General features: G+C 42.8%; 2 protein-coding genes across 3 annotated transcripts in view; one reads left to right on the top strand and one right to left on the bottom strand.

The window, feature by feature from the left end:
* The window catches only part of Ranbp16 (Ran-binding protein 16), a 43292-nt gene that overhangs the window by 4197 nt on the left and 23012 nt on the right, over positions 1–16083 (top strand). For both annotated transcript variants that reach the window (XM_088264331.1, XM_088264330.1), the window contains exons 3-11: positions 544–647; positions 2907–3006; positions 4795–4902; positions 6599–6726; positions 8863–9058; positions 11463–11678; positions 12312–12458; positions 13801–14158; positions 14698–14846. In XM_088264331.1, the coding sequence (XP_088120457.1) occupies positions 544–647; positions 2907–3006; positions 4795–4902; positions 6599–6726; positions 8863–9058; positions 11463–11678; positions 12312–12458; positions 13801–14158; positions 14698–14846 (1506 nt within the window). The remainder of the gene's footprint in view (positions 1–543; positions 648–2906; positions 3007–4794; positions 4903–6598; positions 6727–8862; positions 9059–11462; positions 11679–12311; positions 12459–13800; positions 14159–14697; positions 14847–16083) is intronic.
* LOC148306808 (uncharacterized) overlaps positions 7240–16083 on the bottom strand; it is a 138825-nt gene continuing 129981 nt past the window's right edge. Inside the window, exon 5 of the mRNA XM_088264351.1 lies at positions 7240–7494. The gene's annotated coding sequence lies outside the window, so the exon portion shown is untranslated. The remainder of the gene's footprint in view (positions 7495–16083) is intronic.

Below are 16083 nucleotides of genomic sequence, written 5' to 3'. Positions count from 1 at the left end.
GTTCTGATTGATCTGATCGTGCCAAGTCTTTTTCCGTCGTCCACGTTCTTTTTTGTTTTTTTTTTCTTGAATATACTACATAAAATTAATGTTTCAATTAATACCAGAAGATGAAAACATCTGTTCGTTGTCGAAACTAGTCAATATATATATAAATAAAATTCATTAAAGTGGTATATTCAAGTATTATTTTTTGACATCTCATCAAAGATGAAGAAGAATATGGAAGTCTGGGCATTTACGGGGCTAACGGCAAAAAAAATAATATGAAAATAACTCCTGTAATTGGAGATAATCCAGATTTTGTGAACAAGTATTTGGACACACTCAAAATGTTAATTTTAATAAAACTAACTGTACCCGTATCGTATCCCCCCTGTGAAATATCTTCTACAGACTTCAGTATACCTTTTTGTACACATTCCATTCCTCCACATAACGCATCACCCTTCACCCATGGAATAGCCTGTATCTCCTTACATAGCCATGTCGCCACATCACTCCCGTACTTGCCGTAACTCCCCTTCTATTTGCACGTTGCAGGAGTCCACCAGCACCCTGGGAAGATGCCAGGCGCTCCTGGAGCGGGCGGACTCGAGCTACGCGCAACTCCTGGCCGCCACCACTCTGGCCAAACTCGTGTCCAGGTGAGTGCCAACTCTGCGCGGGAATGGTGACATAATACGCCCCATATCGCTCACTCCTTTCAACAACGTCATATAGCAAAAAACTTGATTTTTCAGGAGATCGTTTTTAGCTCTTACCACTCTGTAGGCCAGACATTCTGGCCCGTATGATTCTAGTAGGCAGCTCCGTGGGCCACAATGTCTGGCCCGGCGCAGGTATAACTTTAATCACTGATTTCTCTATCACCCGAGTATATTCTACCAACAAATATTTCAGATAAATACAGTTAATCTTAATAAACATGGTCATACGAATTGCCAGACAGAGTGTCCCAAAATTAGGGAACAAAAATATTTATTTCAATGGTAGAAAAACGTCGCATTTTTTTGATCAGAGTAGCATATCAGTTATGAGAAAAAATGTTCAGAGTGGAAAGGATTAAAATGATTAAAGAAAACACTTGTTTTTTACCACTTGACTTTTATTATGGACTACATGTTTCAGAAGTTAAACTTCCATCATTCAGGTCTGTATAATAACTAAAATATAAAATATAAATTTGTTCTATAAGTAAGGAGAGGGGAAAGTTAGAGGGAGGGGTTAGTCAAGGGGCGGAGTTTGAAAACAAAGGAAAAATAGAAAGCAAAGGTGAAGAATTTTGAAACAATATATTAATAATAATAATAATAAAACCCTTATCCGCAGCCCAATGGTGCATAGGGCACCGCGTCATATAAACGCAGTATTATCTTGATCGTTTACACATGAAGGAAAGGTGATCAGCCCTCCGCTTCAGGTACCAGTCCAGGGTAATATTGAATAAATATGACAGTGAAAAAATCACTAATATTTATTTTACCCCCCTTGGGAATCGAACCCGGGACCTCCAGAACGGTAGCCGAGCGTACTGACCATTACACTACGGAGGCGGATACTCACAATATATTATTTAATAAATTATTATTAGAATTCAGGTTTTTTTGTATTTCTAAATTTTCAAGATAATTCATAATTTGGCCTTTATATGGAACAAGGTGTAATAATTTTAATTTATGAGAGTGAAATGAGTGATAAGTATCTAAAAAAAAAAAAATATATTGGCCAAACTGCGAGAAGTTTAAAGATTAGAATTAAAGAACATCATAGCGGTCTTGTAAGTAATTATTTTTCGGAATTTGCAAATCACATAATACATACTATGTTTTGTTTTCAAACTCCGCCCCTTTACTAACCCCCTCCCCCTAACTTTACCCTCTCCTTATTTATAGAACAATTTTATATTTTATATTTTAGTTACTATACAGACCTGAATGATGGAAGTTTAATTTCTGAAACATGTAGTCTATAATAAAACTCAAGTGGTAAAAAACAAGTGTTTTCTTTAATCATTGTAACATGTCTTACCACAAAGTTAATGCCGAAACAATAAATTAAATGAAAGGATTAAAGTTTAAGAATATAATAAAATGTATTAAAAATAAATATCAAGCCCCTTATTGAACTTTTTACTGTGCAACTGATCTTTATAGGTAAAACCTGAAGGTTTTTTCTCCATTTGAAACATATTTAGTATATTTAAAAAAAAAATTAAACAATACCTTTTCTTCAAAAAGGTATTGTTAATTATTTAATCATTTTACTGTTTAATTATTATATTTTATGTCCGCGTCCGTAGCATAATGGTCAGCGCGCTCTTCTACCGTACTGGAAGTCCCAGGCTCGATTCCCGGGGGGGTCGAATAAATATATGTGATTTCTTCACTGTAATATGTATTCATTATTACCCTGGACTGGAACATGAAGCGGAGGACTGATCATCTTTCCGCCATGTGTTAACGGTCAATATAACACTGCATTTATATGATGCAGTGCCCTATGCACCATTGGGGTGTGGATAAGGGTTTTATTTATTGTTAATATTATTTGTAAAATAAATAAATAAGTAAAAATGAAATATGAAACCCTTGTCCGCACCCCAATGGTGTATAGGGCACTGTGTCATATAAACGCAGTGTTATCTTGATCGTTTACACATGAAGGAAGGGTGATCAGCCCTCCGCTTCAGGTACCAGTCCATGGTAATATTAAATAAATATAACAGTGAAAAAATCACTTATATTTATTTAACCCCCCTTGGGAATCGAACCCGGGACCTCCAGAACGGTAGCCGAGCGTGCTGCCGTTACACTACGGAGGCGGACTAAAAATGACTAAAAATAAATGCTTTAAATATGAATAATATTGAGAATATATGTAATAGTTTGCGGTCGGGTTTGCAGGTCGACCCAGGTGCTGTCGCTGCAGCAGCGGCTGGACATCCGGAACTATGTGCTCAACTACTTGGCCACGCGCCCCAAGCTGGCCGTCTTCGTGGTCCAGGTAACTCTCCTGCACTGCACTCGGGAGTTTCATCTGCCAAATGTACTTGCAGTCAATCTCTCTTCGTCCACTGGAATCCCCTGAGATGAGATGTAATATTATGACGGACGCGCTCTCTTGCGCGTAGACACTTTGTGTAGGGGAAAGCGTGCACTCGATGACGTCCACATTAAACAGGACACTTTAGTCCCCTTTTTGTCAGGAGGCAGGTTGGACTGAAGCGAGTATTAATTATAAACACGGTATTGACTTTTTTTATAAATGTTTATTTAAAAACGATAAAAATTTTATCCGCCTCTGTAGTGTAATGGTCAGCACGCTTGGCTACCGTTCTGGAGGTCCCGGGCTCGATTCCCAGGGGGGTCAAATAAATATAAGTGATTTTTTTCACTGTAATATTTATTCAATATTACCCTGGACTGGTACCTGAAGCGGAGGGCTGATCACCTTTCCTTCGTGTGTAAACGATCAAGATAACACTGTGTTCATATGAAGCAGTGCCCTATGCACCATTGGGGTGCGGATAAGGGTTTTATTATTTTATTTATTATTTAAAAACAACAATACGGCAGTCAATACTCATGTGCTTCTAAACAGCTCTGTTAAGTTATGTTACACCCGACTCTCACGAAGTACCAAATTAGACTATGTTAAAAAGCCCTCTTCCTTTAGGATAGGGAATCACAAAATGCTGTAGCGATTTATGATGGCCATGGGAACGCATCTAAAGCCGGACAACACGTGACGAGTCCCTCGACTTTCTAAAAAGGACAATAAAAGTGCAAATGAGAAATGGCAGGGCCATTACAGAGAATGCTCAGATGGTCCGCTGGAGTGTCCCTTAGGGACAGAATAAATACCAATTGTACTCATTATTGACAACCACACTACTCAAATTCTTGGAAGTTCTATACCGTAGTCGTACAGGAGAAAGTGACTAACTATCAAAATGTAAAATGTTCAGGAGGGCCATTCAAGTCACTTTCAAATATCTGGCATACTCTGCTCCTTTTTGCAATTGCATTCGCCTCATAAATTTGTTTTACCGTTCTTTCCTCACTCATTCGTTCTACATGTCCAAACCATCTCAACACACCTTTCTTAATTTTATCGATAATGCATAAATCCGCCTCCGTAGTGTAATGGTCAGCACGCTCGGCTACCGTTTTGGAAGTTCCGGGTTCGATTCCCAGGGGCGGTCAAATAAATATAAGTGTTTTTTTCACTCTAATATTTATTCAATATTACTCAGGACTGGCACCTGAAGCGGAGGGCTGATCACCTTTCCTTCGTATGTTAATAATCAAGATAACACTGTGTTTGTATAATGCAGTGCCCTATGCACCATTGGGGTGCGGATAAGGGTTTGAATTAAATGCATAAATATTATTTTTTGACATCTCATCAAAGATGAAGAAGAATATGGAAGTCTGGGCATTTACGGGGCTTACGACCGTAATAGGCTGGTTTAAGTGATCACTTTACACACGTGTAACATTCACCAATTCTACCCATTATTGACAACCACACTACTCAAATTCTTGGAAGTTCTATATATATATGAACCAATTTAGAAACCTTGTTCATGAATCACTAGAACTTCACTAGAGACATCTATTGGTGAGATGCAAAAAAGCTTTTTACTAAGCAGAAACTCTTATATTAGTATGTGAGATCCGAATCCTGGATTATAATCACACACATGAGAAACGCAACAAGTATTTGGACACACTCAAAATGTTGTAAATGCATAAATACATGTGTGTGCTAATATATATCTAATTTCAGGCCCTGGTTTCGCTGTTTGCGCGCATCACAAAGATGGGTTGGTTCGACAGCATCAAGGATGAATTTGTATTCAGAAATGTCATTGCGGACGTCAGCAGTTTCCTCCAGGTAATACGAAGCCCTACACCTCTTACCCATATGAAGGTTTGATAGTCCCAAGACAGCCCCGAATATTCAAACTGTGTGTTTTCTGAGTAAGCGGCAGCTCAAACGCCACACGGTGTATATATTTGACAAGGTTTCATAATATCCTTTATATCTACTAGACAAAAATATAGAAATCTTCTAGTACACAACCATGATACACCAAGGTTTGATAGTCCCAAGACAGCCCTGAATATTGAAACTGTGTGTTTTCTGAGTAAGCGGCAGCTCAAACGCCGCACGGTGTATATATTTGGCAAGGTTTCATAATATCCTTTATGTCTACTAGACAAAAATATAGAAATCTTCTAGTACACAGCCATGATACACCAAGGTTTGATAGTCCCAAGACAGCCCCGAATATTTAAACTGTGTGTTTTCTGAGTAAGCGGCAGCTCAAACGCCACACGGTGTATATATTTGGCAAGGCTTCATAATGTCCTTTATATCTACTAGACAAAAATATAGAAATCTTCTAGTACACAGCCATGATACAGGATTTACACACGACGAAGGTTTGATAGTCCCAAGAATTAACAGTAAATATGGGAGTCCAACACTGCAATATATCGTTACAAACATTTTTAATTTGTTGCCGACGGAGGTTAGAGGTCAAAATAAAATATGGAACAAAGGCAAAATAAAGGAATGGGTAAATGATCAAGAGTTTATTCTATGAAAATTGTACAATGTTTATTTTCTTACTTTTTCCCTCTTTTTTGTGTGTATATTAGGTTAAAATTGTTAAAAACAATAAAAAATGTATTAAAAAAGAACTCCACCGACAAGACACACAAGGTGGCTTGGTGGGTCTCTGCAAAAAAATATTTTAAACATATTTATAATAATAATAAAACCCTTATCCGCACCTAATGGTGCATAGGGCACTGCGTCATATAAACACAGTGTTATCTTGGTCGTTTACACATGAAGGAAGGGTGATCGGCCCTCCGCTTCAGGTACCAGTCCAGTACCTGAAGCTGAAAAAATCACTTATATTTATTTTACCCCCTTTGGGAATCGAACCCAGAACCGTAGCCGAAGAATGGTAGCCGAAGAATGGTAGCCGAGCGTGCTGACCATTACACTACGGAGGCGGACAAAACATGTTTATAATTGTTGTAATTTCAAAGAAAAAACTTTTTTTTTTACCACTTGAGTTTATTTTATGACGACTAATTTCGGAAGCCATGCTTCCATCTTCAGGTCTAAATGTAAACTAAAATATTTAGTATTATTTTTTGACATCTCGTCAAAGACGACCGGAATAGGCTGGTTTGAGTGATCACTTTACACACGTGTAATAATTACTAATTCTACCCATGATTGACAACCACACTACTCAAATTCTTGGAAGTTCTATATATATGAACCAATATAGAAACATTGTTCTTGAATCACTGGAACTTCACTAGAGACATCTATTGGTGAGAAAAAATATGAAAAGTGACTCCTATAATTGGAGACGGTCCAGATTTGTGAACAAGTATTTGGACACACTCAAAATGTTGTATACAATTTATGTAATTAAAAAAAAATTAAAAAAATTCTGATTCCTCGAAGGTCTCTGCTAATAATATAACTTCTGAGTCAACCGTAGATGGTATCGAAGAACTTGATCAGACTAGATATTGGCTGTACATCCCCGTGTGCTTTGCAGGGCCCCGTGGAGCACTGCACTATCGGCGTGCAAATCCTGTCGCAGCTCACCTGCGAGATGAACCAGATATCGGACGCGGACGCCAACAGGTCCATCACCAAGCACAGGAAGATCGCCTCCTCATTCAGGTATTCTATGCGTTATGTCGGTACAGAAGAATCGCGATATAGCGAAAAATGACATATCGCTCACTCCTTTCAACAATGTCATATCGTAGGCATACAGGAGAAAGTGACCAAGTGCATTTCTTTCAAAAATGTGATCATTGACTATTTGATATCTTACTAGCTTAACCGGATCCACGCGGCTCGCATAACCGTATGTGTTTTCACAAAACATGTCCCGTACGCGGCTGACATAAGCGTATGTGTTTTAACTTTGCTCCAAGTTTCCAACCTCAGTTCAACTTGGAGGGATTTTTTCATGGTGTGGAACTTTGGATAAAATAATACGTCAATCCTTGGCCTTATGACATCTGTTGAAATATCTGACTAATAATTTGTAACATCGCAAGGATAAATAAAAGAACAGATCCCTGATTTTTCTTGCGGTCGGTAATTAGTCCGCGCCATAATCATGCCCTATATCTGTCTCACTCTCGACGCTACGCATCGCCAGTGGGTAAGAGTGACACACGATGCGTGCTTTGATTTATTTATGTTACGATCTAATTTGTTTATATTACGATATATTTCAAGAATAATGTGACACACGCGTATTATAGAGTACCAAAAAGGCACAATGAATCCCATTGAACGTTTTTGTTTAGGAAAATAAATCGTTTCATAACTAAATACATGATAAAAGTAATCATTTAAAAAACGGCAAAATACCGCCGGGCACGCACGGGCGTCTCTCAGGAACAAAGTTAACGCGGTTAAAAGGTTAATATTGCCCTGAAAAAATCCCCAAGGACTTTAAACTCTGGAAGTATAATATATTGACTTGTTAAAATGACTAACTGCATTGATGTTCATTTTCTTGCCAAGCAAAAGTGACTTAAATAACCCTCCTGAACATTTTACGTTTTGTTAGTTGGTCACTTTCTCCTGTACGACTACGAATAGTATGATAGTATGAAATATCAAAAATTGACAATTTTCAGTTGTGCATGTTTTTGGAATGCCCAGAAAATGTACTATATCCCAGCAAAAGCGGCATATTTTTAACTCAATATTTACCCGCTGCAGGGCAGAAAGTGTTGTTTTTGCATTTTGAAGAAAAGGTGTTGTTTAATTATTTTTTTAAATACGCGAAATATTTTTCAAATGGAGAAAAAACGTTAAGTTTTACCTAAAAAATCTGTCGCACAGTAAAAAGTTCAAAAAGTGGTTTGATATTTATTTTTAATACATTGTATTATATTTTTAAACTTTAAAAACATTCTCCTGAAAAATCAAGTTTTTTTTTATTTATGACGTTCTTGAAAGGAGTGAACGATATATATTACATTAAAGGCATTGGCCATCCAATAAATAAGTGGTCTAGGGGAATCTGACATGACTCAAGCAGAAGGAGGATGAAATTAACTAAGTAACTAACTAACCATCAAGCCGCTTCTCCGCAGGGGTAGGCAGAGAGAATAGATCGCCACACCACTCTGTCTTTGTGAACATTCTTCGCCTCTTCCACGTTCATGCATCTCCTCATACACACCCGCCGATTGTTACGACTCCTAACCTGACCACTTTCAAGTATTTGGCATACCTGATAAAGTTATGATATAATGAGTGGCACAAAATAAATTGTCAGAAATGAAGACTCTGAGAAGCATAACAGGCAAGAGTCTTCGAGATAGAATAAGGAACGCCAGGATCAGGGAAATATGCGAGATGGAAGATGTCGTTAGGTGGGGAAGGCAACGAAGGAAGCAATGGTATGCGCGTGTGAGGAGAATGGAACCATCCAGACTCCCCCACATCGCGTTGTACGGCCAACCCCATGGTAGACGACTCCCGGGCAGACCACCAAAGAGATGGGCCGATAGCTGGGAATCGACGTCGCAGGAGGCTAATCCCTCTTAAAAACAGGCCGCAAGGCCTATAATAAGAAGAAGAAGACAAAATAAATTACTTATTTTTGCAAACAGCATCTTACGTCAATCATATTTAAAATTTGTAAACTAGACAGCTGCAGTATACAAACGGATTTATAAGACGGCGAGGGATTTATAAAATGAAGCGGCGTGATAAGTTAGTTAGTTAGTATATAGTCAAATTGCAAATTGCATATGTTTTTGTAATTCTTGTCTCTTGTCCGCGCAGGGACCTGCAGCTGTTTGAGGCGTTCCGGCTGGCCTGCTCGCTGCTGGGCTCGGCGCGCGAGGAGGCGCTGGACCTCGGGGACGAGCGCCAGCACGCGCTCATCACGCAGCTGCTGCGCCTCGCCATCAACAGCCTGACCTTCGACTTCATCGGCACCAGCTCCGACGAGTCCTCGGACGACCTCTCCACCGTACAGGTACCGCACCATAATGATAACAATCCATAAATCCAGCTCTCAATGTACCTCGCTTATTATTATAGAGAAGGTCTGTCAGGAAGCCTAGATGCTTCTGTATCAGGTCTGGGAATGCGGTGGGACAGCTCTCAATGTACCTCGCTTATTATTATAGAGAAGGTCTGTCAGGAAGCCTAGATGCTTCTGTATCAGGTCTGGGAATGCGGTGGGACAGCTCTCAATGTACCTCGCTTATTATTATAGAGAAGGTCTGTCAGGAAGCCTAGATGCTTCTGTATCAGGTCTGGGAATGCGGTGGGACAGCTCTCAATGTACCTCGCTTATTATTATAGAGAAGGTCTGTCAGGAAGCCTAGATGCTTCTGTATCAGGTCTGGGAATGCGGTGGGACAGCTCTCAATGTACCTCGCTTATTATTATAGAGAAGGTCTGTCAGGAAGCCTAGATGCTTCTGTATCAGGTCTGGGAATGCGGTGGGACAGCTCTCAATGTACCTCGCTTATTATTATAGAGAAGGTCTGTCAGGAAGCCTAGATGCTTCTGTATCAGGTCTGGGAATGCGGTGGGACAGCTCTCAATGTACCTCGCTTATTATTATAGAGAAGGTCTGTCAGGAAGCCTAGATGCTTCTGTATCAGGTCTGGGAATGCGGTGGGACAGCTCTCAATGTACCTCGCTTATTATTATAGAGAAGGTCTGTCAGGAAGCCTAGATGCTTCTGTATCAGGTCTGGGAATGCGGTGGGACAGCTCTCAATGTACCTCGCTTATTATTATAGAGAAGGTCTGTCAGGAAGCCTAGATGCTTCTGTATCAGGTCTGGGAATGCGGTGGGACAGCTCTCAATGTACCTCGCTTATTATTATAGAGAAGGTCTGTCAGGAAGCCTAGATGCTTCTGTATCAGGTCTGGGAATGCGGTGGGACAGCTCTCAATGTACCTCGCTTATTATTATAGAGAAGGTCTGTCAGGAAGCCTAGATGCTTCTGTATCAGGTCTGGGAATGCGGTGGGACAGCTCTCAATGTACCTCGCTTATTATTATAGAGAAGGTCTGTCAGGAAGCCTAGATGCTTCTGTATCAGGTCTGGGAATGCGGTGGGACAGCTCTCAATGTACCTCGCTTATTATTATAGAGAAGGTCTGTCAGGAAGCCTAGATGCTTCTGTATCAGGTCTGGGAATGCGGTGGGACAGCTCTCAATGTACCTCGCTTATTATTATAGAGAAGGTCTGTCAGGAAGCCTAGATGCTTCTGTATCAGGTCTGGGAATGCGGTGGGACAGCTCTCAATGTACCTCGCTTATTATTATAGAGAAGGTCTGTCAGGAAGCCTAGATGCTTCTGTATCAGGTCTGGGAATGCGGTGGGACAGCTCTCAATGTACCTCGCTTATTATTATAGAGAAGGTCTGTCAGGAAGCCTAGATGCTTCTGTATCAGGTCTGGGAATGCGGTGGGACAGCTCTCAATGTACCTCGCTTATTATTATAGAGAAGGTCTGTCAGGAAGCCTAGATGCTTCTGTATCAGGTCTGGGAATGCGGTGGGACAGCTCTCAATGTACCTCGCTTATTATTATAGAGAAGGTCTGTCAGGAAGCCTAGATGCTTCTGTATCAGGTCTGGGAATGCGGTGGGATAGCTCTCAATATATCCAAGCTGGCACAGATTGCGTGCCAGCTTGCACTATATAAGTTGGCACAGACTATGTGCCAACTTGCACTGCCGAGCTGGCACTGAATTCTGGCATTGATATTCTCTTTTTTACAGCCAAGTTGTATCACTGGGAGGAAGGATAAATGCATTATCAATAAATCAAGACTGGGTGCCAAAGGCAACCTTGTACTATCCAAGCTGGCACAGAGTGTTTGCCGGCTTGCACTAAATAAGCTGGCACATACTATGTGCCAAAATACAAATCATGCACTATTCAACCTGGCACAGACTACGTGCTAGCTTGCCTTATCCACCTGTCGCATACTGCATGCCAGATTGTGCTACCAAGCTGGCACATAGTGCGTGCCAGCTGGCACAGATTGTGTGCCAATAGGCATGCTATGCGCTACCAAGCTGGTTTCACTATCTAAACTGTCATATACTATTATTGCACATACTAGCTGCCAAAATACGAATCATGCACTATTCAACCTGGTATAAAGTATGTGCCCAAGCGCACCTTGTACTATCCACCTGGCACATACCGTATGCCAGGTTGCAACATCCACATGGCACATACTGTGTGCCAGGTTATCTATTCACCTGGCACATATTGTGTGCCAGGTTAGTGCAATTTGGCATACGGTATGTGCCAGGTTAGTGCACCTGGCACATGCCGTGTGCCAGGTTGCACTATCCACCTGGCACATACTGTGTGCCAGATTAGTGCAACCGGAGCCGTCTGCCCCCAGATCCCGACCAGCTGGCGGCCCGCCTTCCTGGACACCACGACGCTGAAGCTGTTCTTCTCGCTGTACGCGTGGCTGCCGCCGCCGCTGTCGGCGCTGGCGCTCGCCTGCCTCGTGCAGGTGGCCTCCGTGCGCCGCTCCCTCTTCTCCAACACGGAGCGCGCCAAGTACCTGCAGCACCTCGTCGAGGGCGTCAAGCACATCCTCGAGAACCCCCAGGTGCGCCGCTTGAGCCCAGTACAAAAAAGAGATTGAAATCTGTATTTGGTCTACAATAATCTGTATTTGGTGACAATAAGTGTCACCTGTCAGGGAAACAATGAATCATGTCGATATGTTCATTATTGTAGACCAAATACAGATCTAAATATTTTTTTTGTACTGGGCTCAAGTAACACATCAAAGTTCAAGTAGCCCCGTTCTACGGTACATTTATATTTTGTTAAATTTTACTTGTGTGCAAGTACTATGTGCCCTCTTTTTCAAAATGGCCACATAAAGTACATATCGTAGTCCTACAGGAAAAAGTGACCAAGTGCATTTTGTACAAAAACGTTGTCATTGGCTATTTGATATCTTACTAGCTTAATATTGCCCTGAAAAACATCCCAAAGGATTTTAAACTTGGGAGTATAATATATGGACTTGGTAAAAATAACTAACTGCATTGACGTTTATTTTGTTGCCAAGCAAAAGTGACTTAAATGGCCCTCCTGAACATTTTACCTTTTGTTAATTGGTCACTTTCTCCTGTACGACTACGATATATACATTGACCCGTCCAGTCGGCTGGTCGGTTGGGAGGTATCGCTCCCCGGCCAGAGTCTAATGTACCCCGTGTCCCCTGTGCAGGGCCTCTCGGAGCCGGGCAACTACCACGAGTTCTGCCGGCTGCTGGCGCGCCTCAAGTCCAACTACCAGCTGGGCGAGCTCGTCATGGTGGACGACTACCAGCAGGCCATACAGCTCATCGCCAAGTTCACCGTGCAGTCGCTGCAGGTACGCGCCCCGTCGCTGCGGTCGGTGTTGCCCTGAAAAAGACCACACTTGAGAAGAGTGACGGTGTCTATTCTCGGTCTCTAGGCGCGTAACGCTCGCGCTTACAAAGTGTGGTCCTTTTTGGGGCCATGCCAAAAGACAGCTTCTTAATTCCAGCGACCCAGTCACAAAACATAAATGTTTTTTTTGATATCTCATCAAAGATGAAGAAGAATATGGAAATCTGGGCATTTACGGGGCTGACGACCGTCATAGGCTGGTTTAAGTGATCACTTGACACACGTGTAACATTCACCAATTCTACCCATTTTTGACAACCACACTACTCAAATTCTTGGAAGTTCTATATATATGAACCAATATTGAAACATTATTCTTGAATCACTAGAACTTCACTAGAGACATCTATTGGTGAGATGAAAAGAAGCTTTTTAAAAGTGTTGTGTAAAGTAAATCACTTAAACCAATCTTCGACGGTCGTCAGCCCCGTAAATGCCCAGACTTCCATATTCTTCTTGATCTTTGATGAGATGTCAAAAAATAATATGAAAATAACTCCTGTAATTGGAGATAATCCAGATTTTGTCAACAAGTATTTGGACACACTCAAAATGTTGTAAAAGATAAATGCATGATGTACTCTATTGGTTGGTCTGCGTCTCCTAAAGAGTGGTCCTTTTTGGGGCCATCTGTGCCGAGGGACAGCTCCTCAATCCCGATCACCGCGGCTGTCACGAAGAATAGATGAATGCCATACGCCATTCTTCCACCCTCGCGCTTCTCTAGTGTGGTCCTTTTTGGGGCCATCTGCGGCAAGAGGCCGATTATTCTACTGACCGCGGCCGGCACAGAATAGATGTAAGATTGGTATGGTGTGGTTGGAATGGGAATTACGATAAATGTTGGAATGGGGAAATAAGGAAAGGATGAGGGGTGAGATAACCGGAAATTTATTGAATTAAAGTGTCAATTTAAGGCTAAATACTGTGTGAAAATTTGCACCCAGCTATTTAAGTATAGGAAGGAATAGAATATGATGTGAATTCTGTGTGAAGTCTACTGCAGATGTGGCAGTTTGCGCCCAACTGTCCTTGTGTACTATCGCTACAGTATTATGTCAAGTCCCAGTGTATGCGTGTCACTGTACGGGTGGGTGGGTTCGTTTGCAGATGTGGCAGTTTGCGCCCAACTCGGTGCACTACCTGCTGTCGCTGTGGCAGTCCTTGTACCTTGTAGAGTGAATATGAGTCAGCATGCCCCCAACTGTCCATGTGTACTGTGACTAGAGTATTATGTCTTAGTGAATGCGTGTCACTGTACGGGTGGGTGGGTTCGTTTGCAGATGTGGCAGTTTGCGCCCAACTCGGTGCACTACCTGCTGTCGCTGTGGCAGCGCATGGTGGCGTCGGTGCCGTACGTGAAGGCCGCGGAGCCGCACCTGCTGGAGCGCTACGCGCCCGAGGTGACGGCCGCCTACGTGGGCTCGCGCCTGGACTCGGTGGGCGCCGCGCTGGCCGAGGGCCTGGAGGACCCGCTGGAGGACGCCGGCCTGCTGGCGCAGCAGCTGGACCAGCTGGCCGTCATCGCGCGCTGCGACTACGCCAAGACCTGCGCGCTGCTCGTGGCACTCTTCGACGCCGCCGCTGCCGGCTACCAGGAGCACCGCCCGGCGCGCGACCCGCAGCGCCTCGTCTACCAAGGTACGCACTCCCTTCCCTGTCGCGACACTCCACTCCATAGGCAGTCACCAGTGTGTCACCGACACCTCTCATACAATGCATTCAGCCCACTTCCCAGCAGCTCCGGGAGCACCCACACTCCACTTACTAGGTCGTCACCAGTGTGTCACCGACACCCCTCATACAATGCATTCAGCCCACTTCCTGGGTAGCTCCAGGGTACAGGACCGTGTTGTCGTCACCAATTTGTCACCGACACTCCTTATATGATGCATTTAGTCCACTTTCTAGGTAGCTCCGAGTGAGGGACTGTTTTCTGGGAGAGACTCATCTGGAATGTCACCACTGTGTCACCAACATACCCACATTCCTTAGTGCTACCCAGTAACACAAACGAGTGTTACTAGGTAGCACTAAGGTACAAGGTTTCCAGGAGAGACTATTCTAGAACACCCTTGTCAGATGTTGAGAAATGTATGAGAAATGAAAACTGCAAGTGAAACGCCAAATCAAAAACTAAGTTGAGAAATGTATTAATATTGTTTGTCTGGGGGGGGCAGGCCAGCTGACGTGGCTGGTGTACATCATCGGCGCCTCCATCGGCGGGCGGCTCTCCTTCAACAACAACGAGGACCACGACGCCATGGACGGCGAGCTCGTGTGCCGCGTGCTGCAGCTCATGGACCTCAACGACGCCCGCCTCGCGCGAGTGAGTATCCCCACGCACACTCCTTCCCCCCGCCCTCCCATCCGACCCGGCGCACGAAATGCCGAACCCTCTTCTAGTGGCCTGTTGAGGACAGTCAAATTGTATAGTCAAATAGTCTCCTTCCAGGTAAATTGGCTATTTCCACTTATTACATCTTCCTTGGTGATTATGGTCCTCCCGCTCCTTGTGAGAGTACACCCTCCATTCCTCCACTTACTTCAGCCTTCTTCTTGTATTCAGTATTGAACACAAAATTCCAGAACATTTTCTAGTGGAACGGAAGGCCTTTTGAGGACAGTCAACAGTCTCTGTGAGCGGCTTCTCCTGAGCAGTTCTACGTGGTTTCCTCCCAGCAATGGGCAAATGCTGACAAGTTCCCGACTGGCCCACACTAGATTATCCCTCCTGTTCCCAACACAGATTCAAATAAAACATTTTTTTTATGTTAGAAGAAACAAATATCCACTTAACTAACTAACTAACCATCACGCCACTTCTCCACAGGGGTAGGCAGAGAGAATAGAGCGCCACACCACTCTGTCCTATACAATGCAGTGCCCTATGCACCCTTGGGTGCGGGTAAGAGTTAGAAAAAGAAGAAGGATGTATGAAGAGATGCATGATTGTGGAAGAGCCGTGGATTGTTTGCAAAGCCAGAGTGGTGTGGCGTTCTATTCACTCTGCCTACCCCTGCGGTGAAGCGGCGAAATAGTTAATAATAAATTTAACTAACTAACTAACCATCACGCCGCTTCTCCGCAGGGGGGTAGGCAGAGAGAATAGAGCGCCACACCACTCTGTCTTCGCAAACATTCTTCGCCTCTTGCACGTTCATGCATCTCGTCATACATACCCGCCGATTGTTGCGACTCCTAACCTGACCACTTTCAAGTATTTGGCATACCTAATCGTGCCATGTTTTTCTCGGTCTTCCTCTGCTATCCACTTAATGGTGTATAAACCTTGTACATAATAATTAATGTTTCACTTAGTAAATACCACTATTCCTTAAAATCTACTGTGATACGTGTTTCGTTGCACACTAGATTATCCCTCCTGTTCCCAACACAGATTCAAATAAAACATCTTTATTTAGTTAGAAGAAACAAAAATCCACTAAATGATCTATAAACCTTGTATATAATAAGAAAGTAAATAATAAATGCATTTCCCATCTAAAAATAATGAATATCCTCTTTCCTCTGTGAGTGAGTGAAAATGCAGATCGTCCTTATTC

This window comes from Brachycentrus maculatus, unplaced genomic scaffold (genome assembly GCF_059751285.1).
Source record: "Brachycentrus maculatus isolate JH-2025_06_01 unplaced genomic scaffold, ASM5975128v1 h1tg000225l, whole genome shotgun sequence".
NCBI classification, from domain to species: domain Eukaryota; kingdom Metazoa; phylum Arthropoda; class Insecta; order Trichoptera; family Brachycentridae; genus Brachycentrus; species Brachycentrus maculatus.
The sequence above is the reverse complement of the archived record's forward strand: the minus strand, read 5'-3'. Positions and strand labels throughout refer to the sequence as shown.